Source organism: Phyllobates terribilis, unplaced genomic scaffold, assembly GCF_046119375.1.
Source record: "Phyllobates terribilis strain yellow unplaced genomic scaffold, ASM4611937v1 Scaffold_9__5_contigs__length_417890890, whole genome shotgun sequence".
Classification (NCBI taxonomy): domain Eukaryota; kingdom Metazoa; phylum Chordata; class Amphibia; order Anura; family Dendrobatidae; genus Phyllobates; species Phyllobates terribilis.
Genome location: NW_027362769.1, coordinates 211,743,592 through 211,767,813, shown reverse-complemented (window position 1 = coordinate 211,767,813; position 24,222 = coordinate 211,743,592). Strand labels below are relative to the sequence as shown.

Sequence of the window (24,222 nt, the reverse complement as noted above, 5' to 3'; positions counted from 1 at the left end):
GATCTTGATGATTTACCCAAGTGTATTTAGAATGGCAGAATATTCCTCAGACAACCATTAATAACTTAAAGAGGTTGCCCACTGCTTTAGCATTGATCACCTATCCTTAAGATAGTTCATCAATATCTAATCGGTTGGGGTCCGACACCTGGCACCCCCAACGATCAGCTATTATTTGTGGCGGCATACAGTACCATAGTGCTGTATGCCCTCTAAGCTGGGCCCTCTAGATACTAAAGAGATAAAATAACATAGTAATGCGGTCAGCAAGATCAAGATCCTGTCTGCAAGGTGTGATAACAGTGCCATAGGGACTCACAATATTTCTGTACATTATATATGACACGACGTGAATGATTCGTATTGTTTTATATTCTCCATGTGAGAATTATGAACTTATTTGCCTTACAGAGAACATCAGGTGATTTAGACAGAGTTTATAGTCTTCTTTTTTCCTGGATTAAACACCTTCTTGCTGCTATATTTGGAATTAGCACATTGAACTGGCCATGATAAAAGCTTCGGCTGCGATACGGAAGAGCTTCTTCCTTTTATGTAGCATCTGCGTTTATTGTAAATATGAAATTATATGTAATTAAGTTTAATTATGACTGGAATGGTTCCTGAGTGTACAATATTTAATGCATTATCTGTATTTAAAAGTCAGTCTAATTAGCGCTACTTTCTTCTCCGCTAGATGATGTGTATCAATGTGTGCAGTAAAGAGGCAACATTTCTAACAAGTATTAAAGGGCATGCAGGGCTGGTGTTGATGTGGTATTATATTAATCATTGTGCAATGAAAATGTACTGTATACAGCTTTATATTATACTTGTGGGCTGAATCATCATTTGTTTTACTCCCAAAAATTAACGTAAAACACTTTAAAAAGTCTCAAATTTTTGCCGCAACAAAGAGTTGTACAAAAGTTTACCGACTTTTTATGTTTTCACGGCAGTTTGAAGCAGCTCCACCAAAATGGGTGGTGCTGAGGAGGAGTCGAGGCGGGACAGCACTACGCCCGCCAGTAAGATTCATAAAAATGTATTGTCGTTTTTTGCTCCAGAAATGCTACTCCAGTCCCTGATTGGAGTAACATTTTTGACAAACCACACAGAAGCGCACGCTACTGAAAAGATGCTCTGAATTCATTAAGTGGCGTGAGCTTCTTAATAAATTCTGCATAACATACTCCAGCGGGTCATTCATTACGATTGGCCTGTACAATGCCAAATCGGTGTCACACAAGGTGAGGAAAAGACTAAGTGCACAATGACGGGAAGAGGGGGAGGAAGCCCAAACACTAGGGAAAGTGAGAGTGGAGAGCAGGAAACTTAATCCCTGACCGCCCCTAGCGATATTCACTAGATAGGGAGGAAACGGGGTGAGCACTAGTCAGCTCGCACTGCAACTAAAGGCAAACAGGTAGACAGACAGGAAAATACACTTAGCTTGAGAAGACCACCAGAGAGATCACGCCAACTATCCTCCACGGGAATTCCAAGAAGGCACTAGCCGACTACTAGTACTTCAAGCATGGACAGAGGAAAATAGAGCTACCACCGGGCACTCTTTGGAGAGACTGAGGGTATTTAAACTTCCAGCAAGGGTATGTCAATTAACAGCAGAAGGTGAAGGTAACTGCTAGGTCCTAGAGAGAGCAGGATATCACTGCACAGCAGAGACGGAAAGATCAAGAAGGTGCCTACAGAGCCCAGCGCAATGACCTCCTACATCCAGATTCAGAACGACTGTTTGTCACACCTGACACACCCGTGACAATCGGCCCCTTAGTGTTTCAGTTATTCAACATTTTCCAGATCTATGCTTTCAGTCAGTGAATTTATACAATTAGAGGAGATTTAGGGTGCGTGCACAGGGTCAGGAATGGCTGCGGATTGGACGCAGCGCACTTGTGATGCGTGCAATCCGCAGTGGCCAGTGGTTACAGCATAGTGGATGGGATTTCAAGAAATCCAACGTCCACTATGCGTCTGTGTGCTCCGGCGACTCACCCGCAGAGATGGAATCTTTCCGAAAGAGAAATTCTAGCAGTGTAATGTATAGGATGCGGTGAATCCGCATGGTTCAAAGAACACATGCGGATTCACCTGCGTGCAGCGCTTGGGACACAGCATAAAGTATACTGCATGAAAAGCACTGACAGAATGGATTGTGTGCACATACCTTTATAAACCCCTTCATGTTCCATGATGGATGTGTAGGTCATAGAGTGGGTTAGGTTGTGTGGAACCAGCTCAGGAGGTAAAATTGCTCCACACAAGTCTGGTGCCAGCTGTTTGATACAACCAGCATATGCCTCCACCTTAAACGCTGGTGTCAATCACCGACAGCTGCAATCCTACCCCTGCATGCCATTTGTCAGACACTCCTCATTCATTAAGGGGAGTGTCTCTGACTCTAGCACTCCTCCTCATCAAAACCAGCATGAAAATTGCAGCATCTTGCAGTTCCAGCAAAGTGGATGGGATTTATAGAAATCTTCTGCTCACTGTGCTTTTATTTTACTCACCGTAACCTGACCTGCGGCACACGTTTCAAGCCCACAACGTGTTAATTTCTCTTGTGGGTACTGTGAGCTTTCTGTGCCGATTTTCCCCATAGACTTACATTAGATGCGGAAAATCCGCAGGTAAAAAACGCACATACATTTTTAGTCCGTTTCCGCGTCAGAAACGCATCAAAAACGCATATAGTTCACACCCAAGTATATCAATAAAGTTTTGTCAAAGCCAAATACCAGGAAGTATCAAAAACAAAGCAGCTTTAGGCTGTGTGCCCACTATGCATTTTTTAAGCGTTTCCGCAGGGGCAACTCCGCTGCAGAAACGCTTAAAAAACGCATGGTAGAAGGTCTGCCATGTTCCCCAATGATAATCCGCATGTGCTGTGCACATGCTGCGGAAATTTCCGCTGCGGATTATCATTGCGGAAAAATCCGCTGCACTACCAATTATTTTGCGTAATCGTGGCGTTTTCGCCACCATTGACTTGCATTGAATCGCTTAATATCCGCATCACTACATGTGCACATGCGGATATTAAGCAATTCAATGTGTGGATGGTATATTTTTTATTTTAATTCTTTTTTTTTTTACAGGTACTATGGTACCCAGGTCTGGAGAAGAGGAGACGCTCATCCAGACTCGGGTACCATAGTACCTGTAAAAAAAATAAATAATTAAAATAAAAAAATATACATTTTACTCACCTTCTGATGGCCCCCGGTCTCCATAGTGATGCATCCTGGCTCCCCGGCAGCTCGCGATGGTCTAAAAGGACCTGTCATGACGTCATTTAGTCATGTGACGGGTCACGCGACCGCTGACTTCTGCGGTCGCGTGACCTGTCACATGACTAAATGACGTCATGGCAAGTCCTTTTACACAACCGCGAGACACCGGACACATCGGAGAAGGAGACCGTGGGCCATCGGAAGGTGAGTGTAATGTTTTATTTTTTACCATTTTTATTCATTTATTTAACTAACTTGGTCACACTATATAAAATCCATGCCGGCTGCATGGATCTATATAGTGTGACCAAGTTGTCAAGCACTTTCCAAGTGATGCTAAAATCGCTTGGAAAGCGCTTGACAACCCGCATGCGAAATTGCATGGTCAAAACGCTTCACTTCCGCTTGTCCCTGGCAGGAAAAACGCATGTACATTCCGCATGTACAATCCGCATGTACAATCCGCATGCGTTTTTTCTGCCAGGGAGATGCAGAAACGCTCAGGAAAAATCCGGAGCATTTCTGCATCGTGGGCACTTAGACTAATTTAAAGCGTGACACACCAAAAAGAACACAAGGTCAAAAACGCATGTTAAAAATTGCACACAAAAAGGCAATGAAAAACCGTAAGTAATCTAATTACATAATAGGTGCAGAAATGGTGCAAAAATTCTACAGCGTCAAAAACTCACCAAAACCTCATCGTGGGAACGTAGCTTAAGAATGGAGCAAAAGTGATTTGGGATGCCCGAGCATGCCAGGTGCAGAAGTAAAGACTGCACTAGTCCGGCTAACATGGAGGACTGGACTGGATGCTGTGTAAATGTTTTATTCAAGTAACTAAATAAATAAGTGAATTTCAAATAAAATCTATAAAATGGAAAAAAAAATTGGTAAAAATCAGTAAAAAAAAACGCAAAACCAAATTTTTGTATAAAACAGGCGTATAAGCTATAAACACGCATTTAAGACAATATATTATCGACTTCTAAAGACCCAGTCCATGGACTCGCCAGCCTATAGAATACAATAAATAAATCAATTTTCTGCTTATTCACTTTGGTCCAATTGATTTGCCCAAATAGACCTCATTTATCAAAACTGTCTCACAGAGAAACGGGCCTTGTTGTCCATAGCAACCAGTCATTTTACCAGAGCCATTTGCGTTCTCCTTAGTTGCTATGGACAACGAGGCCTAGTTCTCTCCGTCGTCAGTTTTGATAAATAAGGGCTAAAATGTCTCAATAATAAATGGAATTATAGAAATAAATGAATACGCTTGTCTCCAGGAGACACTTTCTGAGTTGCCTCATGTGACAAATAGGAGAATTCGTAGCTTTTTCCTCATTGCTCTCCGCGAGGTGATTAATGCTGCACTATGCTTTCTAGACACATCCTCTGCATTCGTACAGTCGTAGAGTCGTGCCACCAAGTGATATGATTGTTACATAGCAGAGCACAGGGGCCATTTGTTATTGAAGCCCCCGGATGTTTTAATAACAGCTGAGGGGTAAACGGCACCGTGTCTGCAGCACATCGCATAAAATGCAGTGTTACATTTCACACATAACAGTATGGCGGTGACATATATTCGGTATTATAGAGTAATTAGCATCATAGCAAGTGGCCCGGCATATCCCATTCCTTTTCATGGTCCTGACTGCGGTAATGGGACATTAAGCCTGACACAACCTCATTGCTCATGAATTATTGATCTATTAACCCATGCAGGGCAGGCCTTGCCCGTGAGAACGTCATATTCTTATTACTGGAAGCTGCTAGGGAAAAAATAAGAACAGGAATTGATGAAAAATAAATCAATAGAAAGCATCAAAGATGGGATCTTACCATTGGTAACCAACACACCGCCTAGTCTGTACTGCAACCGATGGGCACAGGAGGTAAAAGAAAATTATACTCACCTCCCCGACTAACACCGCTCCTCCATACTCAACATAGCATCCCCTATCGGTCTGCTGGGATCAACATCTGCCAGTGAATGTGTAAACGCTGCAGACGATCAGTGGCCACTTATTGGGTGCATCACCCTCATGACACAGGGCTGAGTATGGTGGAGCAGAGCCAGTATAGGGGTTTGAGTATCATTTTTTTTTATTCTTTTCAACTCCCTCAGATACTAGTAAAGGGCTATTTAGTATTAGTATTATTAATGGTCCCAGGATACTCACCTCCCAGACTGACGCCTCGATTCGACTGTATGCATGTGTTTTCCATGGGGAAAGAAGAGCAAGTTGTTGCCGGACACTTCAGGTGCTGACCTACAGTATCTCCTGGGACAACAAAAGGGTCAGAAGTTGTAATGCGATGTGATACTGTATATCCTTCTCTCCATTAAAATTATTAGTCAGACTACCCCATATACATTTGATGGTTGACTAGTACCCCCAAAATTGGCGATTTAGTTCACTTTTATCTGATATTTTTCGCGACCTTTAGACTATTCAAAACACTATGAGTCTATTGTTTTGATAGTCTATCCGAAGTGTCACCAAAGCGGTACACTCCCGCAGCATGTGTAATATATGTGCTCCCTCTTTTCTCATTCAAGAAACTTTTATGTAGGACGACAGGTAAAATAGAAGGAATAAGTGAGACAACTTTTGGGTTTCACAAAGAGATGAAACCGGAGTATCCATCGCCCACCTCTGATTTGTAAGGGGGCCACATCTGTTTCGTATTTCTCTTACATGCAAGCTTTAGTTTTACCAAGCTCAGCAATAGAGTCTACAATAACACTCAGTGTTAGGATATGTGCGCACGGTCAGGATTTGATGCAGAAATTTCCTGTGTGTTTCCGCATCTCCTTGGCAGGAAAAGCGCATGCGGGTTTTCCACGCGTTTTTGATGTGGTTTTTTATGCTTTTTTTCCAAGCGTTTTTTTGAAGCATTATTGTACATCAATGAATGTTTTTTGGAGCTAAATAAAGTTATTTGGTGGGACATTGCTTTAAACCTTGGATTACTGTCAGAACTGCAGTGAGTATATAATTTAAATGATTAAATAATGTGTCTGTTGTATTTCAAATAAAGTGTTTACTCTGTGTTTGTGTGTTTATTTAACTCTTTACTTCACTTTAATTAGGTTTGGCCATGAAAAGGTCTGATTGACACCTTGTCATGACCAAACAAAAGAACTAGGTGTCAGCTAGTCCCATTCGCCCAATCTTCATTAGCATTTCTATTCATGTAATTTATGCGGCAGCTGTAAGCTGATATTTTTAACCTGGTAAGGTGCCATTTGCAAACATGGTCCCTGGCCATTAATAACAGCTCATAGCTGTTTGGTTAGCCCCTACGTCCCCCCGATCAGCACTCAGCAGCGCTTTGGACACAGTGTATTTTTGTTGCATCCAAAACGCTGTGTTCTAATGCCGCACTTTTGTTGTCGGTACATGTGAATCCACCGCATATAATGACACTTCAATCGGTCAAAATCTGCAGCGGAGACTAGCGTGTCCGCTACTGAAATTGACATGCTGCGGGTGAGTTTGGGTACGTTGCCACGATCAGGAGCCGCTGCAGGTTTGACGCTGCGTGTTTATACAGCGTCAAACCCGCAGCGTCCAGATGTTACAGTATAGTGGATGGGATCTCTAGAAATCCCATGTCCACTATGCGTGCATCAGAGGCTGCGGATCACCCACGGACACTGACATGTGGTGCGTCTTTCAGGACTGCAACATGTCAAATTCTCTTATGGAGTCGCTAGTCTCCGCAACAGAAATTTGACCACTATAAAGTATTGAATGCGGTAAATACGCATGGTTCAGTGAACACATGTGGATTTACCTGCGTTCAATAGAATGCTTTGGACACAGCAAAAATGTGCGTCCTAAGCACTGCTACGTCCAGATCGTGGGCACAGAGCCTAAAAAAAAAAAAAAAAGCCGTGGGTTCTTGCGTCATTTTTATAACCAGCAGAGGGAAAGCTGACCGCTGGGGGCTGATATTAGTACCCGGAGAAGGAGCCATTAGCCAACAATGTTCCCTGGCTATTAATATCAGCGCACAGCTGTTTATTTAGCCTTTACTGGCTAGACTACAGGGGGATCCCAGAAAAAAATTGACATGGGGTCCCCTATAAAATCTAACCAGAAAAGACTAAACTGACAGCTGCGGACTGATATTAATAGCCAGGGAAGAGGCCATGAATACTAGTCCCCTCTACAGCTATTAATATCACCCCTCAGCAGTCCCAGAAATCTGGCTTTTAGCCTCTGCTCTTTCCATTGCCCTGTAGCGGTGGCGAGTGGGGTAATGGGGTTGGGGTTCACGTCAGACTTGTATTGGCGGCTGACGTGAAGCCCAGGTTAGTAATACAGGGCGTCTATAAGACGCCCCCATTACTAACTGCATAGTAAAATGGTCGCTGTCTTTTCAATAAAAACACGTCCAAAATAAAGTATTTTAACACACCGTTTTTAATTTTTTTTATATTGTACGAGTCCGCAAAGCCATCGATCTCCTGAAAAAAACATAAAATAACAAACGACCATATCCCTCACCTGTCCGCCGTCAACGGCGCAGTCCACTTACCGCCGATTGTCCCACGGCGATCTGGGTCACTTCTATGGCAGTGACATCAGCAATTTATTACCCACTCCTGGTTTTGGCTCCCACTCCTTAGAAAAAATACTGACCGAATACTGACCAAATACTGATTGTGGGGCTGTGGCCTTAGTCAAAGAACCCTGGGCCGGAATAACAGTTTACAGGTGCCAGAAGTTGGTTGACTCTATGCAACATAGATGTGAAGCAGTTCTAAAAAACTGTGGATATACAGCTAAATATTAGGTTAGTGATTCACAGGAATGCTAACTCCTCAAAAAAGAGAGTACATATTGTGAATTTGTAAAGACAAACTCCTATTTTTTAGAACAGCCCAATGTTCATTTTTTATTACTTTCTGTAAAGTAGTTAAAAATTATAGACATTTCTCTTCATGTTTTGAATTAGAAAGCAGTGTGCAATGTTCCCAATGCAAGGAAATAAAAACTAGTAGAAAGATTTTGTGCTTCACTCATGTTTTTGAACACACTGCTATTATTTTGAACACTACTGTACGTATGATTTGTTCTTCTTTGCTGGGCAGCAGTGGGCTTTCTTCTGTGAAGGGGTGCACCAGAGGCAGGAGAAGCAGAAATGCTACATTACAATTCCCTACTGAAATAAATATAACTACTAATTTGCAAAAAAAAAAGACTAAAAGGCAAAAAAGAAGCTGCATTTTAAAGTACCAACAAAAGCTCTGAGATTTCAAAAATCTTATGCACCCGCTTGTTTTTTTTTCCTGACTGAATTTGAGCACTGCAGCGTTTTTTAAATCTGCAGCATGTCAATTCTTTTAGCGTTTTGGCGCTTTTTTTTTCATCCATAGAAAACAATGAGAAAGTGTAAAAATGCTGCAAACAGATTTTGTTGCCTTTCTGCAGCATTTTTCTTTTTACTGTATTTTTAGTGAATAAAAACTTAGTTTATTAAACATATACTGAAGACAAGTCACACCTGTAATCTGCAGAAAAAAACGCAGCAAATAGCTGTGTTTTGTGCGCAGCTTTTTTACTGTTAAGAGGGAAGATTTGGTTTCAGGAAAAAAAAAATGAACATAGCCTGAACTGCTCTCTGTGTACAAATACTGGTAACTACTATACTGCCTTTGTATATTATGTAATACAGAATATTTCCCATAAATTCATACATTGCACTTGTTGTTGTGGCCTTGCAATTAAATCATATAAAGCATTTTAATTTCTCCTGATCTGTAGTACAGTGTATCTCATAGGAAGATCAATGTAAAGATCGTACTTACTGAAAAAGGGGTGTGCTGAGAAAGCATTAAAGGTCCCGTACAGGCTTGGGGTTCAAGTCTAAAGTCACTCTATGTGAATCCTCGAAATGAAAACTGTCAGATGCTTGAAGGACACGTGACCGCAAGTATGGGATTTGCATACATGCGGTCACATGCCAACTAGATGTGCGCAGCCTATCTCAATGCAAGTGAATTGAGCGAGGCCGGACACGTCTAGTCGGAATGTGGCTGAATGTATGCAAATCGCATACTTATGGTCACATCGGCGAATCCTGACAGCGCACACTCTGAGGATTCTCAAGTCTGCAGTCACACACAGTGACTGCAGACTTGTACTTTGATGCGGGTCAGGCCCTTTAACTATGATGCTGCCAATTATTTCTTAAAGAAGCAATGGATGTAAATGATGATAAGGATGAAAGAATGATGGGAAAACTATGCAGCAGGTAGTATAATAGCTCGCCAATATGCATCAAAAAAACATTTGTGCCGATACTGTCCGAAACTTACAGAATCACCTATCCTTCATGGCTTTGTGACACGTATTGCAGTTAACGTAGGGGAAAATTGTGCAAAAGAAATACAAATAACCTCTGCAATCACTGAGCCACAATTGCCATTTTCTGCAATAGCGGCTCTGAGAACAACAAAAAAATCAAAAATAAAGATTTGAAAAATAAAGAAGTGATGCATGATAACTATTTTTTCATTGACGTGTGTCTTCTAGTCCGTGCCGTGCCACTAAAGGTCCATCTTTGGTCACCTTGCCTTTCTCGATGCTCCTAATAAATCATTGGACAGCCCATTAAAGCTAGAGATTGAGCCAGTCCAAAGTCCCAGTCCATCATAGCGTGCCCATTTGAAGCCACACTCTTGTTTCATTAAAATTACAGAAAAAAAAACGTGTGCTGGTGCCCCTATTATTTTCGACATAGGAGTGTAACAATTCTTCTCCAGTCTACGCCAGCAGAATATGCAATTGTGGGTTATTGATGTGGGCTGGGAAGTGATCCTCTGAGAGATATATATGTCAATCCCTGTCATTATAATTAATTATCACCCCTCGCATCGCCTTCCATACTGCGTCCTATGTCACTCCCAGTGTACAAATCACAAATTAGGGGCAAACTGTAAGGTCAGCATGCATTCAGACATGAAACTCATTAGCAACATATTAGCAACAAGACAATAGCAGATAACTCTGATTTATACCGAGGCCGTGTTTTTTGTGTTATGCAGCTCATCCGTTATAGAATACAATGTAAAAAGGATATTGTTGGGGGAGGGGTAATTCAATCCATTCCTTTTTTTTTGCTTTTGATGGACATATATGTGATCTGCTGTGCTATATTGTTGTGTTATTGTAATGTACATATTTCGGATTAGGTGTGAATTAGCATAAACCTTTAGCCCCTGTTCACCATTGCTGCTTCTCCATTTTTCGGGAATAATTTGTTCCTTTTTAATGACTTTTGTATTTTCACCTTTTTCTCTATACATGTTGCATCACTTTTTATATTGTTGTTCTTTTTTAAGTCTTTTTCTTTTTTCCACGATTAGACAGATTCATGAAATGCAACTTTTACCAAATGTCTCAAACATTTTCGGCACATCTCACGCCAATCCTTTCCTGGAGTAAGGTTTCTGAACAGTTTTTAATTTGCCGCATTTCTCCTACTTTGTTAAAGGATTTGTGACTTTTGGGGCTAAGTCCCAAAAAGACTGGATAAAGACAAAAATAATGTGCATTTTTGATTTTGTGCTTAATTCATGAACCTTGCGCACCTTTTTTTAAGAATTCGGACCAAAAAAAATGTCAGTAAATACCACAAAACAGAAAAATAGTGATTTAATAAATTGTAAATGATGAATTGGGCTCTTTCTGTCTAGTTCCACCAATCAGTGGTAGATACCCTGTAAGTGAATGTCTGACTTTTGCAACACGAGTAAAGGCCCCCATACACATTAGATGAAAGTCGGTCGAACATGCCAATTTCAGAAGTATGGGGCTCTCCTCACTCTTCCCCAACAGATGATGTTGGGGAAGAAAAGTTTTGGGCACTTGAAATTTCAACACTCAACACTTAACACTTTTGTTTTCAGGGGAGATAATCTACTGAAATCTAGTCTGGCAGCACATTTCTCCACCATCCCTGTTGAAAACACATGAATGCTATTGTTAGGCTGTTGCTGGATTCAAAATGGGTCCAGAACCTTCTGTGGTCTCCCATTCCAGTCCAGCCTGGGCTGATGCTACTCAGCATCATCGTCAACCTCAACACCTCCCTAGTCCACGAGATGCACAGATTGTCTCTCAGGTATTTGTGCCTAGCAATGTTAAGCATAGGTTGTGGAGAGAGACAGGACTCTTGGAGTCTAAGTCCAGGATTCGCCGCACTGAGCATGCTCGTGACCTGGCGGACCGTGATTGGTGGTTTGGCCACCACCTGTCCTGGTGACCTGGCACCGCCTGATTGGTCCACGGGTGGGGTCACCAATGGTGCGATGGTGGGCAGGGCTCAGTCTTTAAAAGGCCCGCCCACAAACATGGCGGTGCTCTCTGATTATAGAGCATTTGATGCTGTTGTGTGGACGACTGTGTTCCACGTAGTTTCCATAGGCAGGTTTAGTGGAAATAGGCAGGCTAGTGGAAATAGGCAGGTAGCTTCGTCTTGCAGTCTGGCTCTGCCAAAGGGGTCGCCTAACACCCCTAGCAGCCTGCAGACGTCCTATCCACGGCTATCGCCTGTCAGCCACGTGGAAATGTACCCTTCGGTCCGGTAGCACGCCGGCTGGAGGCACGTGTACCCGTTGGCGTAGTCACACACGCATCCTTGCGCCGCCAGTGTAGTCCCTGTGCAGTAACAGGTCTACAAACAGTTTTTCACCGCACATCTCTCGTGCTGCTAACGGAGATTGTGCGAATTCCTATATCCGTTCCCGTGTGCAGTAACACGGAAGGGTTTATCATTTAAGTTGGTTGCTTTCCTTTTCAACCGGAAAGTGTTTGGCAGCAGTCCACCAGGCTGCATCGCGGACCCCAGGGTCGGTTGCGTTCCATTATAATAAAGTTGTTTGCAACCACCCTCCTAACAGTATCAGAGAACCAGGGTCTTGCCAAACATGGCTGACAACCAGCAACTGCTGCAATATATACAGTGAATTGAGGCCAGACTTAAGTCTCTTGAACAAGCTGTACCAGTCGCTGATATCACTGCAGTAGCTGCCCAGGCGGCTTCTCTAGCAGCCAATATTATTAACTCGGCTGCGGCGAATAATGCGACCACTGCAAGTGCTCCATTACCCTGTTTTGCTCTCCCGGAAAAATTTTCTGGGGACAGTAAATGTTGCAGGGGTTTTATTAATTTATGCTCCATTCACTTGGAGATGATGGAGGCACGGTTCCCCTCCAAAAGAGCCAAAGTGGGTTATGTCATCTCATTACTCTCCCACAGGGCTCTGGAGTGGGCTACTCCTCTATGGGAGCGGAATGATCCGGTTGTAGCAAATGTGGATCTTTTCCTTAAGACTTTAAAAAGTATATTCCTTGGTCCTCAGGTCATGCATGATACGGCCCTTAAGCTTCTTGCATTGATCCAGGGTTCGGCCACCGCCAGCCACTATGCCATCCAGTTTAGAACCCTAGCGGCTGAACTGGATTGGTCTGAGCGGTCGCTTATCCCGGTGTCCTGGAAGGGTCTGGCTGGTCATGTTAAAAATGCTCTATCTACCAGAGAGATTCCAACCTCCCTGGAGGAGTTAATATCTCTCGCAAACCGAATTGATTTGCGTCATGCAGAACACAGGTTAGAGCTGGAGGTCGCCAAACCTCAGTATCGATTGGCATCATCCTTCTCTAGACCCATTTCCGAACTCTCGACTCCCGACCCGGAGCCTGAGGCTATGGATATATCCCGGACTGACTCTAGTCCCTCTCGTCCCCGACCTGCACATCTCTTGGAGTACCCCATAAATAAGGGTTCCAAGCAGTCGGGAGAGCTAGTAGGTCTTACCACCGTTGGAGGAGGTGTATTAGATTCTGGGACGACTTCCTCCAAATTGTTATATAATGTGACATTGTCCTTTGGTACATCTGCAGTTACTGCCAAGGCGTGGGTGGACTCTGGTGCTGATGGCAATTTTTTGTCATCTGCTTTCGCCCAGAGGTACGCCATCCCTATAGAGTTACTGTCAAGACCAATGAACATCAGTGTAGTCAATGGTTCATTCCTGGACACGCAAATCACCCACCAGTCGATTCCCCTCACCATGTCATTTCATCAGGGCCACCGGGAGGTCATCTCCTTTCTTATTATTCCCGGTGGATTAGACGAGGTGTTATTGGGTCTCCCCTGGCTACGTTGTCATACCCCACACATTGACTGGAATATGGGGAGAATTTCTTCCTGGAGTGAGAATTGTGCGTCTCAGTGTATGGTCACAGTCACCCGGAGGGTAGTCTCTGATCCCTCTACCGTTGTGGCTTCCGGTACAGATTCTTTGTCTGTCCCCAGGACCCAGGCCTTGTCAGACTATGGCAAAAAGAACTCTCAGGTAGAGAGGATGGCTGCAGTGTCCTATAGCCAGGTTCCGTCGGGGAGGACGTTTGTTTCCCCTAATCTACAAAATATGGTGCTCTCCTGGGCTCATGCCTCTAAGATCGGAGCTCATCTGGGGGTCAAACGTACCACTAAGTCCCTTCAACGGTCCTATTGGTGGCCCCGGTGGCGCCAGGACGTCAAGGACTTTGTTCTCGCGTGTCCCGTCTGTGCGAGAGATAAATCTTTCCGTCAAAGTCCGGCTGGTCTTCTCCATCTGTCACCCGTGATGGACTCCACACATAGAGAGTCGGTTGTCACTTCTCGTCTTCCTGCCCCCGTATGCTATCCGGGCAACAGAGTGTGGCTCACGGCTCGCAATACTAAAGTACGCGGGGAGTCTGCTAAGTTTGCCCCCGCTTTACAAAAGGGTACACTGTACACCGGAGGGGTCACAGTTCTGAGAATCTTCTCTGTGACCCGGTAAACCACATTCATGCTCCCCTGCTTGTTGAGGAAAATGAGAATCAAGTGGAGGGGGATAATGTTAGGCGTCAGGCTGTTGCTGGATTTGAAATGGGTCCAGAACCTTCTGTTGTCTCCCATTCCAGTCCAGCCAGGGCTGATGCTGCTCAGCATCATCATCAGCCTCAACGCCTACCCGGTCCACGAGATGCACAGATTGTCTCTTGGGTATTTGTGCTTAGCAATGTTAAGCATAGGTTGCGGAGAGAGACAGGGCTCTTGGAGTCTAAGTCCAGGATTCGCCACAATGAGCATGCCCGTGATTGGTGGTTTGGCAACCACCTGACCTGGTGACCTGGCACCGCCTGATTGGTCCACGGGTGGCGTCACCAATGGTGCGACGGTGGGCAGGGCTTAGTATTTAAAAGGCCCGCCCACAAACATGGTGGTGCTCTCTGATCATAGAGCATTTGATGCTGTTTTGTGGACGACTGTGTTCCACGTAGTTTCCATAGGCAGGTTTAGTGGAAATAGGCAGGTAGCTTCATCTTGCAGTCTGGCTCTGCCAAAGGGGTCGCCTAACACCCCGAGCAGCCTGCAGACGTCCTATCCACGGCTATGGCCTGTCAGCCACGTGTAGTAGTACCCTTCAGTCCGGTAGCACGCCGGCTGGAGGCACGTGTACCCGTCGGCATAGTCACACACACATCCTTGCATCGCCAGTGTAGTCCCTGTGCAGTAACAGGACTACAGATAGTTTTTCACCGCACATGTCTCTTGCTGCTAACGGAGATTGTGCGAATTGCTATACCCGTTCCCATGTGCAGTAACAAGGAAGGGTTTATCATTTAAGTTGGTTGCTTTCCTTTTCACCCGGAAAGTGTTTGGCAGCAGTCCACCAGGCTGCATCGCGGACCCCGGGGTCGGTTGCGTTCCATTATAATAAAGTTGTTTGCAACCGACCTCCTAACAGCTATGCTGAGCTGAGCACTCATGTATTTGCCCTTATCACCTCCCCCTCGACTACTGCAGTATTCTCCTCTGTGGTTTCCCGGCTACCAGCCTCGCACTTCTCCAGTTCATCCTTAACTCTGCTACCCAACTAATCCACCTCGCTGACATTGACCAACAAAACCGTTCATAATCTGTCTCCTCAGTATATCTTTGAACTAATCTCCCGATATCTTCCCACACGTAATCTCCGACCTCCCAAGACCTCCTTCTCTCCTCATCCTGTTCCCTCTAAGACTTCTCCCTAGTATCCCTCATCCTCTGGAATTCTGTGCCCCAATAAGTCTGATAATCCACCACATTCGCAACTTTCAGATTGGACTTGAAAACCCATCTCTTAAACTTACAGCCTGCAATGACCGGAGCTGCCACAACCTCCCAACCTACTGTCTCTATCCCTGTCATCCTGTAGACTAAGCCCATGAGGGCAAGGCCCTCTGTACCTATCTGTAATTGTTAGTTGGTTCACTGCAATCTATATTCATATGTTATATATAACCCCTTTGCATATAGGTATACCCATAAAGTGGTTTGCAAATCTACTATATACTTGCCTTATTCCGTCTGTCTGTCTGTCCTGGAAATCCCGCTTCGCTCATTGGTCCGGCAGCGGCCAATCAGCGCCGCGGGATTTCTGAAAAAAGACGGCGGGCGTTAGCGGCTCATCTTGCGGACGGAGCTCAGCGGCGATGCAGCGGGGAGATGAGCGGCGCTAGCAGCACAACTACCCCGACCGGCGCCGCTGACTTCCATGCGGCTAACGTCGGAAGATCAGCGGCTTGGCCCGCTGATCTCCCGACAGCAAGTGTGAACGGAGGACCGGGGAGCGGCGCCGCCGGTCGGGATGCTTCTGCTGCGAGCAGCCGCTCATCTCCCGGCTTCTCGCAGCAGAAGGAGCCGCACAAGCAGCGCCGCTCCCGGGCCCACACTAATACGACGCTGATTGGTCGCGGTGGCCGGCCGCGACCAATCAGTGAGATGGGCGGCAAATTTAAACGCCGCTCTGCTGATTGGTTGCGGTGGCCGGCCGTGACCAATCAGCGAGATGGCCGGGAAATTTAAACGACGCTCTGCTGATTGGTCGCGGTGGCCACCGCGACCAATGAGCGAGATGGGCGGCAAATTTAAACTCCGCTCTGCTGATTGGTCGCGGTGGCCGGCCGCGACCAATCAGCGAGATGGGCGGCAAATTTAAACGCCGCTCTGCTGATTGGTCGCGGTGGCCGGCCGTGACCAATCAGTGAGATGGGCGGCAAATTTAAACGCCGCTCTGCTGATTGGTCGCGGTGGCCGGCCGCGACCAATCAGCGAGATGGGCGGCAAATTTAAACGCCGCTCTGCTGATTGGTTGCGGCCGGCCACCGCGACCAATCAGCGAGATGGCCGGGAAATTTAAACGCAGCTCTGCTGATTAATCACGGACGGCCACCGCGACCAATGAGTGAGATGGGCGGCAAATTTAAACGCCGCTCTGCTGATTGGTCGCGGTGGCCGGCCGCGACCAATGAGCGAGATGGGCGGCAAATTTAAACGCCGCTCTGCTGATTGGTCGCGGTGGCCGGCTGCGACCAATGAGCGTGATGGGCGGCAAATTTAAACGCCGCTCTGCTGATTAATCGCGGCCGGCCACCGCGACCAATGAGCGAGATGGGCGGCAAATTTAAACGCCGCTGTGCTGATTGGTCGCGGTGGCTGGTCTCGAGCAATCAGCGATTTTGGCGCCAAATTTAAATACCGCTCTGCTGATTGAGCCTGGTCGGCCGCATACATATTCTAGAATAGCCGATGCGTTAAAATCGGGCCACCATCTAGTGAAACATAAACCTCATAAAATAATTAATAAAAAATACTCACGATACAAAAACTAATAATAATAAACCTCACGTGAGTCGGGAATAATGCAGGGTAGACTAGAGACACCGCCATTTTCAGTCTGATTTATGGTAGACAGTGGTATAAATCTGATAGTCCCTGATCTTAGAGTAAGGGTCGATATCCCACCTTCAGTTTACTGAAGAATTTTAGCCTCCATAAAGCACAAACTGCTGTTCTGTACAGATAGTACAGGGAGAGTGTGTCTTGAAGTTTTAAAAAATAGGTAGCTACAACATTGAAAAAGAGATGACATCTCTTCTAAAGGAAACTGAAAATTAAAATACATGATATTGACCCGCCACATTGGTAAGAGGTCGCCTCCCTCCGTTTCATCGGCAGGTGTTTTGCACTCTTCTGGCTCATCAGCTTATCCATCGTATGCAATAAATTCAAAATAGCAAATTCTAACAGAAAAAGGCGACAAATGCAAACAGAAATTAGAAGTAATTTCACTTTTCCGAGCGCTTGTAGATAAGTACATATTATTATAATTGTAATTACCAAGCAGCAAGTCTAAAATTATCCATTATTGCCTGAGATTCTACTGTTGGTATTAAAAGCTGCCTTGGCACCTCCCGTTCTCCTCACAAGAAACTGTGACTTATGAGTCCTCCTATTTAAATCTAAGATTGTATTTGCTTCGGTGCCAATGACAATTCTTGAGTTACAATTACTGGAAGGTTACGCCGCAAATGTGTTATTTTCCTGTCACTCAGACATTATTTTATTTCTAAATAAGTATATTATGTACTTTTTGTTTAGTTGCGCCAGATACTGTGATAATGGCAGTCAGTGCGGAGGCTTGGTTTTTTTTTTTTGTTTTTTTTATTTTTTCTTAGAGGGGAATATTTAAAATGAAATTGAGCTGCAATTGAATTACAGTAATGCTATTACATGTGTTGACGAATGTTGTAGTTACTAAAGGTATGATATACGGGGGTCCCTCCAATGGGGCCTTGACTCCCTGCTGTCAGCGGAGAATTGATCAGAATTCCCTTAGTTCCTTTTCATAGGAACAACTTATCTACTGACATCTGTGCACTTCAGGGCCATGTTCTCGAAATAAACGCAGGTGGCATGGGGGAAAATAAATCTACCATACATTTGTGACGTATCCTCTGGATATTCCATAAGTGTATGAGAAGGTCCCATGGGTGGGAATCCATCTATCATACATTTGTGACCTATCCTCTGGATATTCCATAAATATACGAGAAGGTCCCATAGGTGGGAATACATCTACCATACGTTTGTGACCTATCCTCTGGATATTCCATAAGTGTACAAGAAGGTCCCATGGGTGAGAATACATCTACCAAACATTTGTGACCTATCCTCTGGATATTCCATAAGTGTATGAGAAGGTCCAATGGGTGAGAATACATCTACCATACATTTGTGACCTATCTTTGGATATTCCATAAGTGTACGAGAAAGTCCCATGGGTGAGAATACATCTACCATACATTTGTGACCTATCCCCTGGATATTCCATAAGTGTACGAGAAGGTCCCATGCGTGAGAATACATCTACCATACGTTTGTGACCTATCCTCTGGATATTCCATAAGTGTACGAGAAGGTCCCATGGATGGAAATACGTCTACCATACATTTGTGACCTATCCTCTGGATATTCCATAAGTGTACGAGAAGGTCCCATGGGTGAGAATACATCCACCATACATTTCTGACCTATCCTCTGGATATTCCATAAGTGTACGAGAAGGTTCCATGGATGGGAATGCATCTACCATACATTTGTGACCAATCCTCTGGATATTCCATAAGTGTACGAGAAGGTCCCATGGGTGAGAATACATCTACCATACGTTTGTGACCAATCCTCTGGATATTCCATAAGTGTACGAGAAGGTCCCATGGGTGAGAATACATCTACCATACATTTGTGACCTATCCTCTGGATATTCCATAAGTGTATGAGAAGGTCCAATGGGTGAGAATACATCTACCATACATTTGTGACCTATCCTTTGGATATTCCATAAGTGTACGAGAAAGTCCCATGGGTGAGAATACATCTACCATACATTTGTGACCTATCCCCTGGATATTCCATAAGTGTACGAGAAGGTCCCATGGGTGAGAATACATCTACCATACGTTTGTGACCTATCCTCTGGATATTCCATAAGTGTACGAGAAGGTCCCATGGATGGAAATACGTCTACCATACATTTGTGACCTATCCTCTGGATATTCCATAAGTGTACGAGAAGGTCCCATGGGTGAGAATACATCCACCATACATTTCTGACCTATCCTCTGGATATTCCATAAGTGTACGAGAAGGTTCCATGGATGGGAATGCATCTACCATACATTTGTGACCAATCCTCTGGATATTCCATAAGTGTACGAGAAGGTCCCATGGGTGAGAATACATCTACCATACGTTTGTGACCAATCCTCTGGATATTCCATAAGTGTACGAGAAGGTCCCATGGGTGAGAATACATCTACCATACATTTCTGACCAATCCTCTGGATATTCCATAAGTGTACGAGAAGGTCCCATGGGTGAGAATACATCTACCATACGTTTGTGACCAATCCTCTGGATATTCCATAAGTGTACGAGAAGGTCCCATGGGTGAGAATACATCTACCATACATTTCTGACCTATCCTCTGGATATTCCATAAGTGTACGAGAAGGTCCCATGGGTGAGAATACATCTACCATACATTTGCGACCTATCCTCTAGATATTCCATAAGTGTACGAGATAGGAATACCCCATTAATGTTGTGGAAAAAAGAGTCGTTTTCTGCACTGCTGGTGAATTCCCACGGAAAGGACTCAGAACACATAGGATGAAAGAATTGCAGTTTTAATATCTGTGCGTTGCAAAGTTATTCAGCTCTTTCCTCAGGATACAACCACTGAAGAAGAAGTTGGATAACTTCAAAACCCGTAGATATTAAAACCGCAATTCTTTCATCCTATGTGTTCTGGGTCCTTTCTGTGGGAATTCACCAGCAGCGCGGAAAACGACTCTTTTTCCACAACAGCAATTCTCCTGGTCATGAGACCCAAGGGCTTGGAGCAGCTGATATTGATACCTTTAGATTGTTGTGTCTTCACAACCCCATCAGGTGAGCAAGCACCCCGCGCCATTATATTGTCACCACCGGATAAAACACTATTGCGCCCTTTTTGCTCCCTAGGTCTTTTGGTACAATATTAAAGGTCATGCATGAGTTTGCATCACAGATCAGTGTTTTTCAAGGGAATCTGTCAGCAGATTCTAGCTATGTAATCTAGCAGCAGCATGATGTAGGGGCAGATACATCTGATTCCAGCGATGCATCACTTAGATTACTGGGGGCAACAGTTGTGATAAAATCACTGTTTTCTCTGCTGCTGATCGAGCAGAGCTCAGAATGCTGAGCTCTGTATAACCCCGCCCACACCACTGATTAGCAGCTTCCTGTGTACACTGTATGTTGACAGAAAGCTACTAATCAGTGGTGAATGTCTGGTTGGACCAGGTGGCACGAGACACCTAGTCCTGTACTGATAATCTCCTGCTGATAAAACACTGATTTTATTGAAACAGCAAAACACAGTCAGTAAGTGACACATCTTTGGAATCAGGGTCTCTGCCCCTACATCATGCTGCTCTCAGATTACATAGCAAAAACCTGCTGACAGATTCACTTTAATAGCTAGCTTTAAGGGAGAGTACGGTAATGTATGAAGATACCATACAACAGTACAATGAACATGAGGACTTTGTGTGCTTCGGTGCAGACTCCCTGGTGTATACATAAGGCCTTATGGTACATACAGCAGTGGTGCCATATGTTTACCAGGCGTTAACCTATACTGAGTGAGATGGCATGCAGGTCTGCAGATTTTGATAAGAATTTTTCCACGTACAGGATTTCAGTAATTGCATAGCAATGGGTCACAACCGTGGCAATTCGGGAACAAAATAGGAATTTTTTTTTTTTCCGTTAAATCCATTAATGTGCGTTGGTGCATTATATTGTGCTTCACTTTTTTACATTGAGTTTTCTGTACCCAGTTTCATTTGGTATTCTGCACTGAAAATCAGCAAATAATCTGCTGCATGTGCACATGGCCTTTGTAAAAATTGTAAGTCGGCATAATTCATTGTGTTTATATTGTTCTTTTTGGACAGTTTTTTTTTTCCCCAATTGAAATCAATGTAGACATTACTATGGATTATAGAAATTGTTATACACGTATTTTTTCCTACCATCATATTGCACCAAATATACACTGATGCATGATTTTTTCTAGGGCCACATTGTTGGAATGTCTTTCTATTACATCATTTACTGCCCTATGTACGAGAACTTTTGATGTCCTTTTTTTTTTAGCTTTTATGCCAAATCTAGGAGTTGATCCTAAAAATGGAAGAAAAGGTTTCTGTTGCTACCAATAATTATATTCACTACTGGTTTTATGGGGTAATCAGGGAATAAAAAAAATACATAGATAAAATGTCATTAAAAATAAATTACTAAATACCTTTAATTAACAAATCACACTTGTTTTGTCTAGGAAGTAATCACTATAGTACAAAAAAAAAATGTCCACCTGTTCAAGAAAGTTACCGTAATAAGACAGGTGGTTGTGAGCATGTGCAGTAGAAAGCTCTGCTGCTATGACCTGGGGATATATTGACAGCATGTGGTATAGGTTGTTGCAGGTCGCCTACAGCACATGCTCATGGGCACTCATCCTATTAAAGGGGTTATCCGAGACCATTTAATTTTTGTACTATGTGCCTAAAAACTAACAGATATACTGGTGCATCTCAGTAAATTAGAATATCATCAAAAAGTAAATTTATTTCAGTTCTTCAATACAAAAAGTGAAACTCATATATTATATAGAGTCATTACAAACAGAGTGATCTATTTCAAATGTTTATTTCTGTTAATGTTGGATGATTATGGATTACAGCCAATGAAAACACAAAAGTCATTATCTCAGTAAATTAGAATACTTTATAACAACAGCTTGAAAAATGTTTTTAAAATCCGAAATGTCCTACTGAAATATATGTTCAGTAAATGCACTCAGTACTTGGTCGGGGCTCCTTTTGCATCAATTACTTCATCAATGCGGCGTGGCATGGAGGCGATCAGCCTGTGGCACTGCTGAGGTGTTATGGAAGCCCAGGTTGCTTTGATAGCTGCCTTCAGCTCGTCTGCATTGTTGGGTCTGGTATCTCTCGTCTTCCTCTTGACAATACCCCATAGATTCTCTATGAGGTTAAGGTCAGGCGAGTTTGCTGGCCAATCAAGCACAGATACTGTTGTGTGTAAACCAGGTATTGGTACTTTTGTCAGTGTGGACAGGTACCAAGTCCTGCTGGAGAATGACATTTGCATCTCCAAAAAGCTTGTCGGCAGAGGAAAGCATGAAGGGCTCTAAAATTTCCTGGTAGACGGCTGCGCTGACTTTGGTCTTGATAAAACACAGTGGACCTACACCAGCAGATGACATGGCTCCCCAAACCATCACTGATTGTGGAAACTTCACACTAGACCTCAGGCAGCTTGGATTGTGGCCTCTCCGCTCTTCCTCCTGACTCTGGGACCTTGATTTCCAAATGAAAATTGGAACTCTGGGACCTTGTGGAGTGTGTCAATGACTGCCTTCTGGACATCTGTCAAGTCAGCAGTCTTCCCCATGATTGTGGAGCCTACTGAAACAGAATAAGGGACCTTTTTAAACGCTTAGGAAGCCTTTGCAGGTGTTTTTTGGTAGTCTGTCTGCTCCTGCTGGCGATTCATTGTCATCTCTTCCTCTCTGGTCTGACAGGGCGTGACTTCCGGCATCATACTGATTGACAGTCGGCTCCCCACTGCTTAACTCGGGAGCCGGCAGTCAATCAACATAGCATTGGTAGTCACACCTAGTTGACAGAGCAGCCCGGTAGAGGAAAATCGGTTCTGTTGACGTGGAGCCGCTGAATCGCCAGCCAAAGCTGTTAGTGATCGCTCTGAGCCGGTGCCGGTTAGAACAAGCAGTTAGTTAGCAACTACCTGCTTGTTACTTTTTAGGCTTATAGTAAAGAAAGAAAAATAAACCCCCGTTAACATTCAGGCTATGGTCACACGAGCGATGATTCTCCCTACCGAGAGAATCGGATCGATTATGGTAATGACACTCTGCTCAAAGTTTGATCCAAGTTTGATCATAGTGTCAGTTTTCTCTGATCTGATTCACTCAGATGAGAGAATCATATCACAGGTATGGAGAAGATGGAGAACCAGATTTCTCCATCTTCTCCATTGTTTGTGTTTGATGACATCTGAGTGCAGTTGGATGTTTCACATGTACCCATCGACTTAAATGGTGACCCGATTTGCGGAGCCATTCGCAGCATGTTGCGATTTTTTCCACAGATTGAATCAGAGTGTAGAAAAAAATCAGATCTGCACCGTCCCGTAGTATAACATTGGTCAGAGTTATACGCTGGTGTGAGTCCTCAAGGACAGGTTTCTTGCCTAGAGAAAATGAGTGTGATTTGCTAATTAAGGATAAATAATTTATTCATAATTTCATTTTCTTTCTATTGTGAGAGAACCCTTTTGAGCAAAGAAAAGATTGAACACTTCAATACAAAATGTCTTCTTTTATGATTACATATACGGTATATATATTTATATATTTTTTTTTTAAAAGATTTGGAATTACCGTTATATAAAGCATTTTGATTTATATTTTGTTTCTTCCTTTGTTCTTACAGATTTATCAGAAAGCAAGGTCTAGACAGGTTATTCCTCGAATGTGACACCCACATGTGGCGTCTCGGAGACAGGAAGATCCCAGAAGGCATTACTGTAGATGGTGGATCAGACTGGTTTCTTCTAAATAGGAAATTTGTGGAGTATGTGACCTTTTCCAATGATGATCTAGTTACAAAGATGAAGCGATTCTATTCCTACACGCTGCTCCCTGCTGAGGTATGTTACATATATGCCTTGTCTGTGTTATATGAAACCATGGAGACTGCTGATTAGTTAACGAAGCCTCTTTCCATGGATCTAAGGTGTACATTTTAATGTGCCTCTATATGGTGCCTCTACACGACCAACATAGTATACCCATCTTCATTAACCTATATTAAGGGAATATATCACCAAGACATTTCTGTGCTAGGGGAATACTTTAGAAATGTCAATAAACTAATTTACCTTTCATCAGCCTCATATTACATATATTAATCGTGCCCATATT

The 24,222-nt window shown here is 43.8% G+C and overlaps 1 protein-coding gene across 1 annotated transcript in view; it reads left to right on the top strand.

Moving 5' to 3' along the window:
• Positions 1-24,222, top strand: part of XYLT1 (xylosyltransferase 1) — a 398,924-nt gene that overhangs the window by 287,552 nt on the left and 87,150 nt on the right. The window contains exon 6 of the mRNA XM_073647654.1: positions 23,732-23,948. Coding sequence (XP_073503755.1) covers positions 23,732-23,948 — 217 coding nt within the window. The remainder of the gene's footprint in view (positions 1-23,731; positions 23,949-24,222) is intronic.